The sequence below is a fragment of the Aquarana catesbeiana genome, linkage group LG03 (genome assembly GCF_042186555.1).
Source record: "Aquarana catesbeiana isolate 2022-GZ linkage group LG03, ASM4218655v1, whole genome shotgun sequence".
In the NCBI taxonomy this organism is placed as follows: Eukaryota; Metazoa; Chordata; class Amphibia; order Anura; family Ranidae; genus Aquarana; species Aquarana catesbeiana.
The window spans coordinates 502,186,610-502,201,031 of NC_133326.1; the positions used below are offsets into that span (position 1 = coordinate 502,186,610).

At 43.0% G+C, this 14,422-nt stretch overlaps 1 protein-coding gene across 1 annotated transcript in view; it reads left to right on the top strand.

The window, feature by feature from the left end:
* SYNPO (synaptopodin) overlaps positions 1-7,233 on the top strand; it is a 146,491-nt gene extending 139,258 nt beyond the window's left edge. The window contains exon 4 of the mRNA XM_073621098.1: positions 4,488-7,233. Coding sequence (XP_073477199.1) covers positions 4,488-5,021 — 534 coding nt within the window. The 3' untranslated portion in view covers positions 5,022-7,233. The remainder of the gene's footprint in view (positions 1-4,487) is intronic.
* Positions 7,234-14,422: the final 7,189 nt, after the last annotated feature.

Genomic DNA, 14,422 nt, shown 5'->3' on the forward strand with positions numbered 1-14,422 from the left:
TTGCACAGAATGTATTATTTGCTTTCACACATAACTGTGCTAGTGTTTATGATCCAGCTTATGGTGCAATGACTGCCAGCTGTCCACAATTTTCACCTTCATACATGGAATTGTTTTGACACATCAAACATGATGGATGCTAGTTAAAGAGTATGCTTCTACTTGCTGACTTTATTTTATTTATGACAGTTAGGAAGAATGGGGATTTCTGGTGGGGGATTTTACCAGTGAAGTCTCCTAGATATATAACAAGACAGTATGTAATTTCACTTGCCCATACTCACATAAAGTGACAAATACACTTTGGATGGAGTTACCCTTTGAAAAAATGAGTTGACAGCTGAATAAAGATAAACAGTGGAATGAAAATGCTTGCTTTCTGTTTACTTAGGTATACAAAATGAAAGCAGCAAATTCAAAACTCCAGCATGTTAAAGATTTCAATCACAAAAAGCCTAAAATTATAATATTATCATTTGTGTAGTCAGGAAGGTTAGTAGAAATGTCAAACTGGCAGTCATGTGTGTAGATTAGCAACTTTTGGACCATATTTGACTCTCTCACTCCTTTCTGATGGCCTTTAACAATATTGCACTAAAAGATATTATTGGAGGTGATGATGTAACTGTGTTTGGTAGCAGCATGATGAGCAGTAGATACATCAAAATGTCGGAAACAACACAGAAGTTTTGCCTTTAGGCACGTGACTTAAAGCAAACCTGAGCTTTGCCCTTAGAGGACAATGCAACTGGCTCACTTTAATGCCCTCTTCTCCAGCTCCTATCCATCATTTTCCTCCATGGTGGAACACGTGATTTACTTCCCTGCCTCTCATGTGGCAGCACTAGTGTAAAGGCTCAAACTAGAGTGATTTGGAGCTTCCACGAGGTTTTTTCTGGCTTTTCTGGTGGCTAAACAGAGCAGCAGGGTAAGGGAAAAAAGGGAAACCGTGTTGCTGGGAAGGGGGACATTAAAGATGTTGATTCGCCCTACATGGACAGTGCATAGGTTTACTTTAAAGATCCGCTCCATTCAAAAAGTAAAATATTACCCAGAAAAAATTACCAGTAAACCAAAAATCTAAGAACATTTCACACAACTGGAAAAAAAAAAAAATTTCCAGAATATTTCTGGCTGGGGCTACAGCCTCTTTTCACTCATATTGTGCTGGTTGAGCTAACTCTAAATCTACATGTCTTTGTATTATGTGGGAGTACAACAGCTGATGGGTGCAGAATTACTAGGCCAGAATTGGAGACCCACAGGACAAATAGGATACACAACACGGCAGTTACTCTGTTGTGTCCTCTTAAAGGATGAAAGACAATATAGAGTATACCTTTAAAAAATGGATATATGTGTAGCAAGGTCCCAGACCTACAAAGGCCTAATGGTGACCTTCAGAGTTAGGTAGAGTGGGTTACAAGACATGGTGGGTGTGATGCAAGATGGAGTGATGGGCGTCAGACACTTTTTGAATGCTAAAGAGATTTATTGTCTCTTAACAGAACTGTGGGAGAGAGGGTTAGGGCCAGGACACCCTTAAGTAGATGCAATGTTAATTGGTAGACTCTGAGACTTCTATAGGTAGACAGCTTTACAGGGGAAGGTCTCCAGCTGGTTACCACTTCTGTATAGGTAGGACCGCTGTCTCCTATGGCAACAAAGCTTGTAACAGTCACTAACGGTAGTTGTATTTAACTATTGGTAACACAGATAGTTCTCCACGCACTCTACAGTCTCTCACTCTAGGTCTTCACTCACTGAGCTTCCAGTCTCTCACTAGACTCTCAAACCCAATCGCCACTGGATCCCTGGAGCTCCTCCACGTTGATAACTTGCTATCTTCCTCAAGCATCACCCCCACTTCTCTGCTGGGTCCCTGGCTTGGCACTCACAGATACTCCTCAAGCGTCACCCCTGCTGACCCGCCAGGTCCCTGGCTTGACACTCACTGATGCTCCTCAAGCGTCACCTCTGCTGTCCCGCTGGGTATCTGGCTTGGCACTTGCTGAAGTTTTCCCACTTCTTCACTGTCCCCAGCTGGTGAGAAGACTGCGCTGGTACTGGCTCCAGCTTACAAGGTGGATGGTCCCTTAGTGGTGACAGCTTCCCCTGTACCTCCGAACACAACTGGTTCTCCATCCGGCTGAACCATTACTCTCGGTGGGACTCCAATCCTGCAGTTCCACCCCTGCGCTGCTTCTCCTGCTTCTGGATAGGCCCTCAGACAGCCTAGCAGCCAGATGTCCCTGCAATAGGCCTCAGGCTTCAGGTCTAGCAGCCCGAGGCAGCATAACACAAGTCCACCCAGACAGCCATCCAGGTGGCACAGAACCCCGATCACCTGACTCCACCCAAATAAATAGGCTTTCCCAGCAGGCCAAGGGGCTAAAGAAACCCCCGCCAATTGGCTGAGACACCCCATCCATTCAGAACCTGACCTTGCTAAGCCCTTGTCTATTTAATGTCACCAGCATAATGTCACCTAGCGACAGAAGAGAGAAGGTGCAGCAAGCCCAGATCTAGAGAGGAATCAGTGGATCTACTAACAATTAACCAGCAACTACCGCCTGGCAAACTAAATTTACTAGCAACCTTGCCTAAACACCAGGGTGCTACACGTTTCCAACTATTGTCAATATCATTAAGTCACAAGTCTTATAATCACGCATCAGTACTTTGAGGACTGAGGATTTACATGCACTGCTATATTGTGTTAAACCAGCAGACATCAAAATACAAAAACATTATGCTTCAATCTTGTGAAAGGGCAGGGCTGTAAATTACATCTTAAGTATACAAATATCTAGTTTCATTACGTAACACTCCCCAAACCAACAACACAATTGAAAACAGGGTGTAGAGAGCAATTCCTAATAATGCCAGGAGACATAGGGTCAGTCACAGGTACAGGAGTACAGAATTAACAAATTGACATGGCACCTTATAAAGGTCTAAAGTATATGCTTTTTTTTACAGGAATTATAGATTAGGAAAAGTTATCAGTGTTCAATTTGGTACACATGTAAAGCAGGAGGAAGTTGTGAAAAGGAAAGCTTTTAATGTTTTACAGTACTGCACATTTGGAATAGGAAATATATATATATATATATATATATATATATATATATATATATATATATATATATATGTACATATAGTACTTTATAAGAGACTTTGTTTTTTGTACATAAATTGCAGTTTACTTTCTTCAAGGACGTTTCTTCATAACGTTTACTGTAGAAAGTATGACACTGTGGGGATTATTTACGAAAGGTAAATCCACTTTGCACTGCAAGTGCACTTGGAAGTGCAGTCGCTATAAATCTAAGGGGTAGATCTGGAATGAGTGGAAGCTCTGCTGATTTTATCATCCAATCATGTGCAAGCTAAAATGCTGTTTTTTATTTTCCTTCCATATCCCCCTCGGATCTACAGTGACTTTACTTCCAAGTACACTTTCAGTGCACTGGCAGTGCAAAGTGGATTTGCATTTAGTAAATGAACCCCTATATTTCATAAGGCTTCAGCAAATTTAGACTATTCTGTTGTAAACCAATGACAGAGCCCATGCATGTGCTGCAATAACTCACTCACCAAAATATAATGTATTATGCCATGCAGAAGGCTGCGTTGTGGCAGCCCATCGTAGCAGACATTGGGGGTTATTTTCTGAAGGGAAACCCACTTTGCACTGCAAGTGCACTTGAAAGTGCATTGAAAGTGCACTTGGAAGTAAAGTCGCTGTAGATCCGAAGAGGACATGCAAGGAAAGTAAAAAACAGCATTTTAGCTTGCACATAATTGGATGATAAAATCAGCAGAGCTTCCACTCATTTCAAATCTACCCCTTAGATTTAGAGCGACTGCACAAATTACTGTATCTACAACTCATGATACATTAGTGAGATGGTCAGTGGGAAGAATGCTCCTTACACCTGTGGGCATTGGGAAGGATTACCCCCTTACAGATAGCTAAAATGATCAATGGTGTCAATGGGAACTTATCTGAGAGGCAGAAGTTGCTTATTGGTCAAGGAACCGCTTGCAGCCTCTGGAGGAACCATAGGGTTCCATAGACCCCTGGTTGAAAAACCCTGCTATATATAGACCCCAGAACATTGTCATTAGTTGAGACACAATAACAATTGCACATAACCCCCAGGAAAACCATAATGGGGCATTTTCAATATTATCCACCATATACAGTATTTTATGATACTTTAATTGCATTTCACTTTGCCCTGTATATGATTTAAAGCGACTTCTGAGCATTCAGGCTTTAGCAGGACTGTCACTTGATGCCTTTATATAAATACCCAACCAAACTTTGATTGATGTTGGGTAATGGGGGTTCCCAGTAAGGGTGGATTACAGTGTGGCCTGGGATTTAGGTCATAAGCTATCACGTGGACATACTTTTTTATAAATTGCTATTCATGTTCTACTGTTTAATTTAAATGAATTCCTTTTTGTTCCCACAGAAATTTAGAGAATTTGTACCGGGGACCACGAGCAACAGAGTTCTTCAGCATCAAGGATCATTGGATGGATGGGGTACTTCTTCCCTGCAAAGCTATGATGAGAGTTCAATTATACAGAGTCCTCCACCCCGGTCCATGTCACCTGCTTGGAGTGACCGTTCACCATCCCCATCACCTGTACGAATGGAGAATGACCTTAGAGCGGGAAATCAGATGAAAGCACTTATTGCCAGAAATATCATCAATGCAGCAAAGCGCAAGAATGCTTCACCATGGGGTGTTACTAGTCCGCAGTCTCCTCTTCATATTACGTCACCCTGGAGTCTACCGGTTGGCAATGGATCTTCGCTGCCTGCTACACCTAGAGCCAGACGGTCACCAACTGGTTCAGATATCTCAATGGAATCAGAGGATTCTGGAGCAAAATCTCCAGGATTTCGGAGCTTTCCATTCTCACCAAAGGGGTGGTATGGTAGCATGCGGGGAAAGCGAGATAGTCTACCCTCAAGCTCACCCTTTGCTTACACCCCATAAATGATTCTGTCCAGCTCCGGTACCATTAGATACCAAATCAACCTTCTGGAGCACAAACAGCTTTCCATGTCCTGTACTGCCAAATAGGCGTTTAGATTTAAACTACAAACATTTGGGAATTAAAAATTTAAATCTAGTCTAATCTAATCTAAATTTAAGTGGATCAGTTCTGACTTCACAGGGTAAAACTCAACAGAAGTCTAAGTAATCACTGACATTAAACTTAAATAAACAATGAATAATTCCCGTAACTGCTGAGCTATATATTTCAAAGTAGTTTCTCATGAACACTGTAAATTGTATAAAGTCAAATAAACCTCCATTTTTTATTAATATTTTAATCCCAGCATTTTATTTTTTAAGACAAGTTATAAAACTAAATGGAACAACTGTATTATTAATCGCATTTTGGGGGCAACATTATGAGTTTTGAAATAAATAATTATTACTGGAAAAATAAGGAACAGTTGTAATATTGAAGGTTTTTTTTTTTCAAACAACTGACTGATGACGTTTATTGTCATATACGTATAGCTTTGTGGAAAATTAATCAGCAGATGGCTTCACTTACCTACAAAATATGATGGACAGGTTTTGCAAGAATTTACTTTTGTAATGTGGAGAACTTTTGTTAGGCATAAACGAGACAATTGCTTCTGCCTACCTAGCAAAGATTTAACCTCTGCTGATAACAATCTTCAAATGCAAAGGGCTAAGTGCGGATCATTCCAAGTAATGAAGATCTTAAACTAATCCTTCAACATGCAGGAAAAGCTTTAACATTTGAGAGCCCAAGGAAACGAAATTGTTGTCATAAACAGCATTCAGGTGAATTGGTTCCTCTGTTTTGGCGATTGACAACTAAATATTAGAAAAGACTACAAAAATGACTGGAAATCCATGAGTACAAACATTATTCTAACTGGGAGGAATACGTGATGATCAGTGGTGCTTGCTGACCATCTAGGATAACCAATCAGTTTTCTTCTTAGACAAAAATCTGTTTGTTCGTGGCCAGCATTATCTGTAATTAGATATCAAGACAATCCAGAGGGTGGATGTAATGGGCTTAACTGTGGAGGCATTTCCACATCTGCCCTTGCACTGATAAAAAACCTCTCAGTATTCTATGCATAGGCTTTTGTCACTGCACATTTATCAATGCACTATAATTGCTTTTAACTGTCCACTGCGGAGAAGGTGCACGCAAGACCTGGGGACATTATGAATGAAATAAAATACAATTTCTTCAGATAAGAAAAGGAAGCAACATGCCAAAGAAAGATAGACAGTTTTAGGAAACAGAAGGTACTTTATGATATTTAATGGTGTTTTAAATAAAAGGGCCCACTTGTCTGTAGCCAGTAACAACATGGCTGGCTTGTGAAGGATTTAAAAAGAGCCAGAGAGAAACAGGTTGCTTAAATGACTGCAATACACATCTGAATGATTTATCCAGTAGTGAAATGCATCTTGTAATATTCACAAATATATCAGTAAATTTGGTGCTTGATATCTGACATTCAGTTGCGCAAGAAAGACACAAACCAGTTTAAATGTCAAGTTAAATGAAGGTTGGGACCGATAAATGTACTTGTTTCAGTTAGGCCTCATTCACACCTGCAGCAATAACTTACTGTCCTTCTGAAAAGTTATCCACTGCAGATAGGCAGTAGAGCAAGGAATTGCAGGTGTTCAGAAGGAGATGCTGCTGTCTGTATTTTGTATTTCTATCTACTCCTGACATTTTTACATCACAGCCAAGAGACCTGATTTTTTCTGCTGCAATTTAATTATACATTCAGGTCTTCTGCCTATGTTCAGGATATCACTGGACAGTGGAAGAAGCAGCAAACTGATAAACTCCAATCTCTACAACTCTGCTCTCTCTTTCTATCAGAATGCAACTGATTGTGCTCTTACCCAGACTGAGCTCTGTGGTACAGTGGATTGCAAGAGGCTATTACAAAGTCAAATGCAAATACCTCTACTCGTTGCAAAAAAATATATATAGATATATATATCTATATATAGATATATATAAATATATATATCTATATATACAATTATTATTATACAGGATTTATATAGCGCCAACAGTTTGCACAGCGCTTAAAAAAAAAAAATATATATATATATATATATATATATATATATATATATATATATATATATATATATATATATATATATATATATACACATATATATACACACAGGGCCGCCATCAGGAGGGGACAGCCGATACATAATACATAGAGATCGAGGTCAGAGAGAAAAAAAAGAGTGTTTTTCCTCAGTAGTAGATAATTTGAAGCTGCTAGAAGAGCATGTACATACAATTAATTGCAGGATCTCACTTCCTGTCAATTGTTATCTTATATATATTAAATATAATACAGACATTATAAGGCAATAATGTCCTGGTGACACCAATACAGAAAGTGAGGGGACATCTGCAATGATATATACATGTTAGATGTTCTAGTTAGGCCCCTTTCACACGTGCGGACCGTATGTCTGTATTTCATCCATCCGTTTTCGGATGAAATACGGACATACATGCATCCCTATGGGATAGCGGGTGTCAGCGGATGAACATCCACTAACGCCCGATATCATCCGTCCCCGCTCTCGTCCGATTCTGCGGACGGAAGAAAATCCTATTTTTCTATCTGTCTGCAGAGCGGATCGGATGAGCACGGACAGACGGTCCGTGCTCATCCGATCCCCCATAGGGGAGAGCGGAGATCTGATAGGGCGGTCCCTGCACAGTGTGCAGGGGCCGCCCTGTCATCCGCCGGCTCAGCGGGGATTAACGGAGCGATCCCCACTGAGCAAGCGGATGTTCACGGGTCGGATCAACACGGATCCGAACGTGTGAAAGGGGCCTTATGTATAAAACTAAAGTATATATAAAGCCAGCACTTTTTTTTTTCTATTTTGGCAAAATTATGTAAAAGTTAAAACCCTATTCTTTTTTTTCCCCATCTGTGTGCCATTGTGAGGTCCCATAGACACAACAGGTACTGACGGAAATGCCCTCGGAGACAGTTGTCACCAGAACCGATGTCCCAGTTGAGGGTTTCGTAAAGTTTTGGAATTTCCATATGATGTCACTGGGACAAGGAGCTTTTTGTCCTGGTGACCAAAAGGAGGAGGAGAGGGGTTCTAACCCTTCACTACTCCATCCAAAACTAAGATAAAAATGTTGATATAGTTTCACTTTAAAATGACGGGTTTCGGACATCTATACAGTAGTGTGATTCTGGGATATAACGCTGTGTTCATACACTGCTGATTGTGTCTGTTCGTTATGTCTGTACAGAATTATTCTCCTGGAAGAGGAGGACATGGGATGGGGGGGGGGGGGGGGGGGGACTAGAAGAGGAAGAGGACATGGGATGGGGGGATGGGACTGGAGGAGGAGGAAAATGACATGGGATGGAAGAGGAGGAAGGAGGTGATGGGACTGTAGGAGGAGGACAACATGGGATGGAGGAGGAGGAGAAGGATATGGGATGGAGGAGATGGGATTGGAGGAGGACATGGGATGGAGGAGATGGGACTGGAGGAGGAAGACATGGAATGGAGGAGATGGGACTGGAGCGGGAGGACATGGGATGGAGGAGATGGAACTGGAGGAGGATAAGAACATGGGATGGAGGAAATGACACTGGAGGAGGAGGACATGGAATGAAGGAGATGGAACTGGAGAAGGAGGAGGGAATGGGATGTGGGAGATGGGACTGGAGGAAGAAGAGGGCATGGAATGGAGGGGGCGGAAATGGGATGGAGAAGATGGGATTGGAGGAGGAGGACATGAGATGGAGGAGATGATACTGGAGGAGAAGGAGGACATAGTATGAAGGAGATGGGATTGGGGCAGGATGACATGGGATGGAGAAGATGAGCCTGGAGGAGGAGGACATGGGATGGAGCTGATGAGACTGGAGGAGGAGGACATGGGATGGAGCTGGTAGACTGGAGGAGGAGGACATGGGATGGAGGAAATGGAACTGGAGGAGTAGGACATGGAATGGAGGAGATGGGACTGGAGGAGGAGGACATGGGATGGAGGAGATCAGACTGGAAGAGAACAACATGGGATGGGGAAGAAGGAGGACATGGGATGGGGCTTGGTGGGACGGCCCTGGGGAATGTTGATAGCCATGTCCGGGGGGGCCCGGGCCTAAAGCTATGTTAAGCTGCTAAGTGATGTGGCCCACCTGTCACCCTGCCCGACCCGGCATTCACTTCTCAGACACTCCAAGACAATGAACATAGTAAGTATGTGAATCCTACACTAAATCTCTTGTGGGAAGACCATTTTCATGTTGTTTTTACCTAACTACGCATCATCTGTCATTATTATACACAAGACAGTACATAATGTTTTTAGTCATTTTGGGTCTCACAAATCTTTAAATGTCATTTTTACAGCCATTTACAGGACTTTATACTTGTGAATATTACCAATAACATTATAAAAATATAAGAAAAAATGCACTTTAGTTTGTAGCTTTGTAACCTTGTTTTATTTTACAGCGGCTGATGACTGAAGGCTAATGCTGTATGTTAGATGGATATGGTAGGCAAGTGTAAAACGATTACTTTGATTGCGCAAAAGGATTGTGTTTATGCACTGAGAAGCAGTTTGATGTACAGGTCTTGCTGTATCATAAGGAATGTGCTTGTTAATAAAGTTTTACAGCTGATTTTGACTGAAGTAAAGTGAAATTTAATGTCATTTTACCGCAAGACCAAAGCCAGAATGAGTGAGGTAGATTTAAATGATACTGTTAGTTTTTTTTATTTTAGAATCAATACAATATACAATACAGTAAACATATGAAAAATGTTGTTCTGTGCATTTTTTTTTTGTATTACCGTGGCTTATTAGAAACATATATAGATTATTTTGTTTGCATAAGCTGCTACCTCTACCTACAATGGTTGTCCTGCTCAAGTTACTTTATTCTATTGTACATACAGTATACAACCGTTTTTTATATGCTTTCGGACAATACATATGCATTGTGGTCCCATTAATTCTGCATGGCACACCAATGCTCATGTACAATGTAAACCAATGCACCTACCCATCAGTTCACTGCAACGCACATGTTAAATCGCTGTGCATTGCTGGGTGGGTTTCTTATAATAACGCTGGCGCATTGTATAATGCAGTATTAGCTTAGGGTAATGTGCACAGATGCATGACAAAATATAGGTTTGAACAAAGCTGAAAAAGGTACAGAAAGATATATAGGGGTTGATTTACTAAAACTGGAGTGTGCAAATTCTGGTGCAGCTGTGCACAGAAACCAACCAGCTTCCAGATTTTAATGTCCAAGCTTAATTGAACTGAGCTGAAGTTAGAAGCTTATTGGTTACCATGCATAGATGCACCAGATTCTGAGTGCACCAGTCTTAGTTAACCCCCCCCCCCCCCCCATACTGACTTCAAGCTCACTATGCATGTTGTCCTGCTGATAAAGTGGCTTCAATACTTTGAACCTGGAATAAAGCAGTGACTCAGAATGTATTGAAGCCCTAGGATAAAGACGACAACCATGCAACTACTACTTGCAAAAGGATAAGTCAGCAGTGGCCACCTATGTATTTCTCTGAGCATAGGTATTTTTAAACTATGTATGTGCATATGTATATATCCATTCAATTGTATCCAACTTTTGGTGATCCAGTGGCACAGGTCTTTGGGCACCATGTCTGATACACCCAAAAACCCTTTCCATAGATATTTTTGGTGATTTTTTTTATGAGGTGGGTGTGACAGGTCTTCAGGTCTCCCCAACTGCCTGGCTTAGGATTGAAATGCAAATTGTGATAACACATGTAGAGAGACAATATGTACACACATACTAAGGTCAATTTAGGCAGGAGCCAACTAACCTACCAATATGTCTTTGGAGTGTGGGAGGAAACCGAAGTATCTGGATGAACACAGTGAGAGCATGCAAACTTCATGCAGAAACCCTGCACACACTATCCCTAATTTATTTAGAAGTTTATCTGTTACATCAGGGTTTAGCACCACTGCAAAGTGAGCAAAGAGGTAAAGACAGGGATCCCCTGAACTTCATTAAATTAAATCTCCCGCCACTGAGTCTGGCTGCATCTTTTTTAACTGTGGGCAGCTGAAGCTGCTGCTTGTTCACTTCCTGGATTTACACAGAGGCACACTTCCAGCTCTGCAGCCCTGTAGCTCTTATTGGCCCTCTTATGACTCACCCCCCTCCCTTCCTGGCAAACTTTCACGAGAGTGAGAGAGAGATCTGTGCATGATGTCATAAGCCTAGGCTAATGACCAGACAAGAAACAGGAAGTGGGCTGTATAAGGTATTTACTGGCAGAAAAAAATGTAAAGTTGAAAAAATTACTGAAGTTCCGCTTTAAGAACACACCTGCTATTAAAAGTTATTTTATTAAGATAGCAGTGGGGCATATTTTGCAGCATTAGCACCTCAATAACCGTTTTATTGGTGCAACTGTTTATCTGTTTAGAATGTGTGGTTGTCTGCATATACAGACCAACAGTATCAGGATCATTATTTGCAGGGCAATAATGACAAAGCACTCAATTTAAAGTGTAGAACCCATAGAACTAAATGAGAATCCATTTCATTCTGGTCTGGCTTCAGGAATGTGGATTCTGATTGCTGTGCGTCACTGGCCTAGTCAATTTCTACTTGCATCAGTTTCTGAATATGCCACATTGTACATTAAAAAGATACACAAAGAAAAAGGAATAGTGATAAGTGATAGTGATAAACATCCACAGTCCAGTTACATACAGTGGCGTCACTAGGGTTGATGTCACGCGGTGCGGAAAAAATGGGTGTCACCTCCCCTCCACCAACTATAGTTCCCCTTCAGTACAGACCCTCCTCCCTCAGTACAGACCCCCCTCCATTAACTACAGACCCCCCTCCATTAAGTACAGACCCCCCCCACTAAGTACAGACCCCCTCACTCAGCACAGACTCCCTTTCCTCAGTGCAGACCACCCCATCAGCATAGACACCCCCCCCCAGTGCAGACCTCCCCATCAGTATAGCCCCCCTCAGTGTAGACCCCCCTACATCAGCATAGACACCCCCCCCAGTGCAGACCCCCCCAACCCCCCTCAGTGCAGACCCCATCAGCATAGACACACCCCCAGTGCAGAACCCCCCTCTATCAGCATAGACCCCCCTCAGTGCAGACCCCCATCAGCATAGACCCCCCTCCATCAGCATAGACACCCCCCCAGTGCAGACCCCCATCAGCATAGACACTCCCCCAGTGCAGACCCCCCCTCCACTTGTGCTAGTAGCCCCCCTCTCCCCTCCCATAGTACTCCCCAGCACATATCCATCCACAGATACAATCCACTGTTCAGACCTCAGAACAGCACGGGATATGCACAGCGGTGTGTACCTCCTCCTGTGTACATGTAAACAGAGAGGAGGGAGGAGACGGCTTCTGTCCACTCCGCTGAGAGAGACACAGATAAGGGTGTGTGGACCGTGCGATGCTACTGCCCACAGGTGTCACCCCTCTGGCGGGTGTTACCCGGGGCGCAGCCGGCACCCCCCACCCCCCACCCCCCCAGCGATGCCACTGGTTACATATCTTCTAATATCTAGTGTCATATTGCAAACCTGTATTATAATAAAAGCAGAAAAAAACTATCTTCTGTTGCCTTCATTTGCATGAAAAGTCACAGTTTTTTTAGTTTTAGAGTATAGAAGGGTTAAAACTGTTTACTTTTCACTATCTGTGTCCCACAGGGCAAATTTTTCTCCACTACATGTCCTGGAGATACAATAGGAAACCAGAGGAAATCTCTTCAAAGTTAAGTTAAAACCCATCATAGAGAATTGTCAAAGGAACAGTTATCCCCATTGAAGGGTTTTCCCTCGCCTCTTGCTCTTATGACAACACCCCTAACTTTTTATCTCAGTGACAACTGTAACCAGAAAAAAAAGGGAGCGAGAATTTCCACAGCAAGGACACAGACAGCAATAAAAACTTGACAAAGGGTCTAACCTTTCTGTACTTTATCTAAATCTATTTTGGAAGGCCTAGCAATGTACATATACTAACCATTGGGATATGGTCAGTACCTGCATAGAATTATTGTGAGCTCAGCAGCAAGGCACATGCCAGGAACATGCCTTAACTTGACAACGACAGCTAGTCAATGTAGGCCAAAGTGACAGTGTCTCTGCAAAGATTCCGTTCCCCCACCTTCCCACCTGGACCCCCACTATATACTCACCTTAACAGGTTTACTTGCCATTCCTTCCATTGCAGCCGGTGCTGAAATCAGCTGTGATGTCACTCGATTGCCACAATTGATTTGTTGGGGCAATGGCTGGTGTTACCGCTTCAATCAATACAGCACCATGGTTGGTAAGGTGTCAGGATGATTGAAGTGCATTATTTCTAATGTTACATTGTAATATACAATTAAATAGTTTGACTCACCATAATGCAGAATCAGTGGGAGCCCCGACTGAGTGTGGCACTTGCCACCATCACCTGCCACCAGATGCAGCTTGTCACTTGACATCATCGCCTGCCTTTAGACACTGCATGTCACTTGCCACCATTGCTTGCCACCAGATGCAGCATGTCATCTGCCACCATTGCCTACCACCATATGTAGAATGTCACTTGCCACCATCACCTGCCTTCAGATGCAGCATGTCACTTGCCGTCGTTGCCTGCCACCAGATGCAGTGTGTCACTTGCCACCATCGCCTACCACCAGATGCAGCGTGTCACTTGCCACCATCACCTGCCACCAGATCCAGCATGTCACTTGCCACCGTTGCCCGCCACTAGATGAAGTGTCACTTGCCATCGTGGCCGGCCACCAGATGCAGCTTGTCACTTGCCACCGTTGTCTGCCACCAGATGTAGCTTGTCACTTGCCACCATCATCTGCCACCAGATGAAGCTTGTCATTTGCCACCATCTTCTGCCACCAGATGCAGCTTGTCACTTGCCACTGTCGCCTGCCACCAGATGCAGCACGTTACTTGCCACTGTCACCTGCCACAAGAAGCAGCTTGTCACTTGCCACCGTCGCTTGCCACCAGATATAGAGTGTCGCTTGTCACCAGATGCAGCATGTCACTTGCCATCGTTGCTTGTCATCAGATGCAGCTTGTCACTTGCCACGGTCGCCCCTTGAGAGCACAAACACCAGATGCAGCTTGTCACTTTAGGGCCAATTTGTAAGTGCACTGCAGTGAAAACACCTACATGTATTCTCTTGCAGCCTCTCCCCAGCGGTACGACATCCGAAGCATCCCGCATTCAAGAGCGGGGAAACCGGCACATGCGCAGTAGCTATACTGCCGTCCTATGACAGTCAGAAGGCAGAA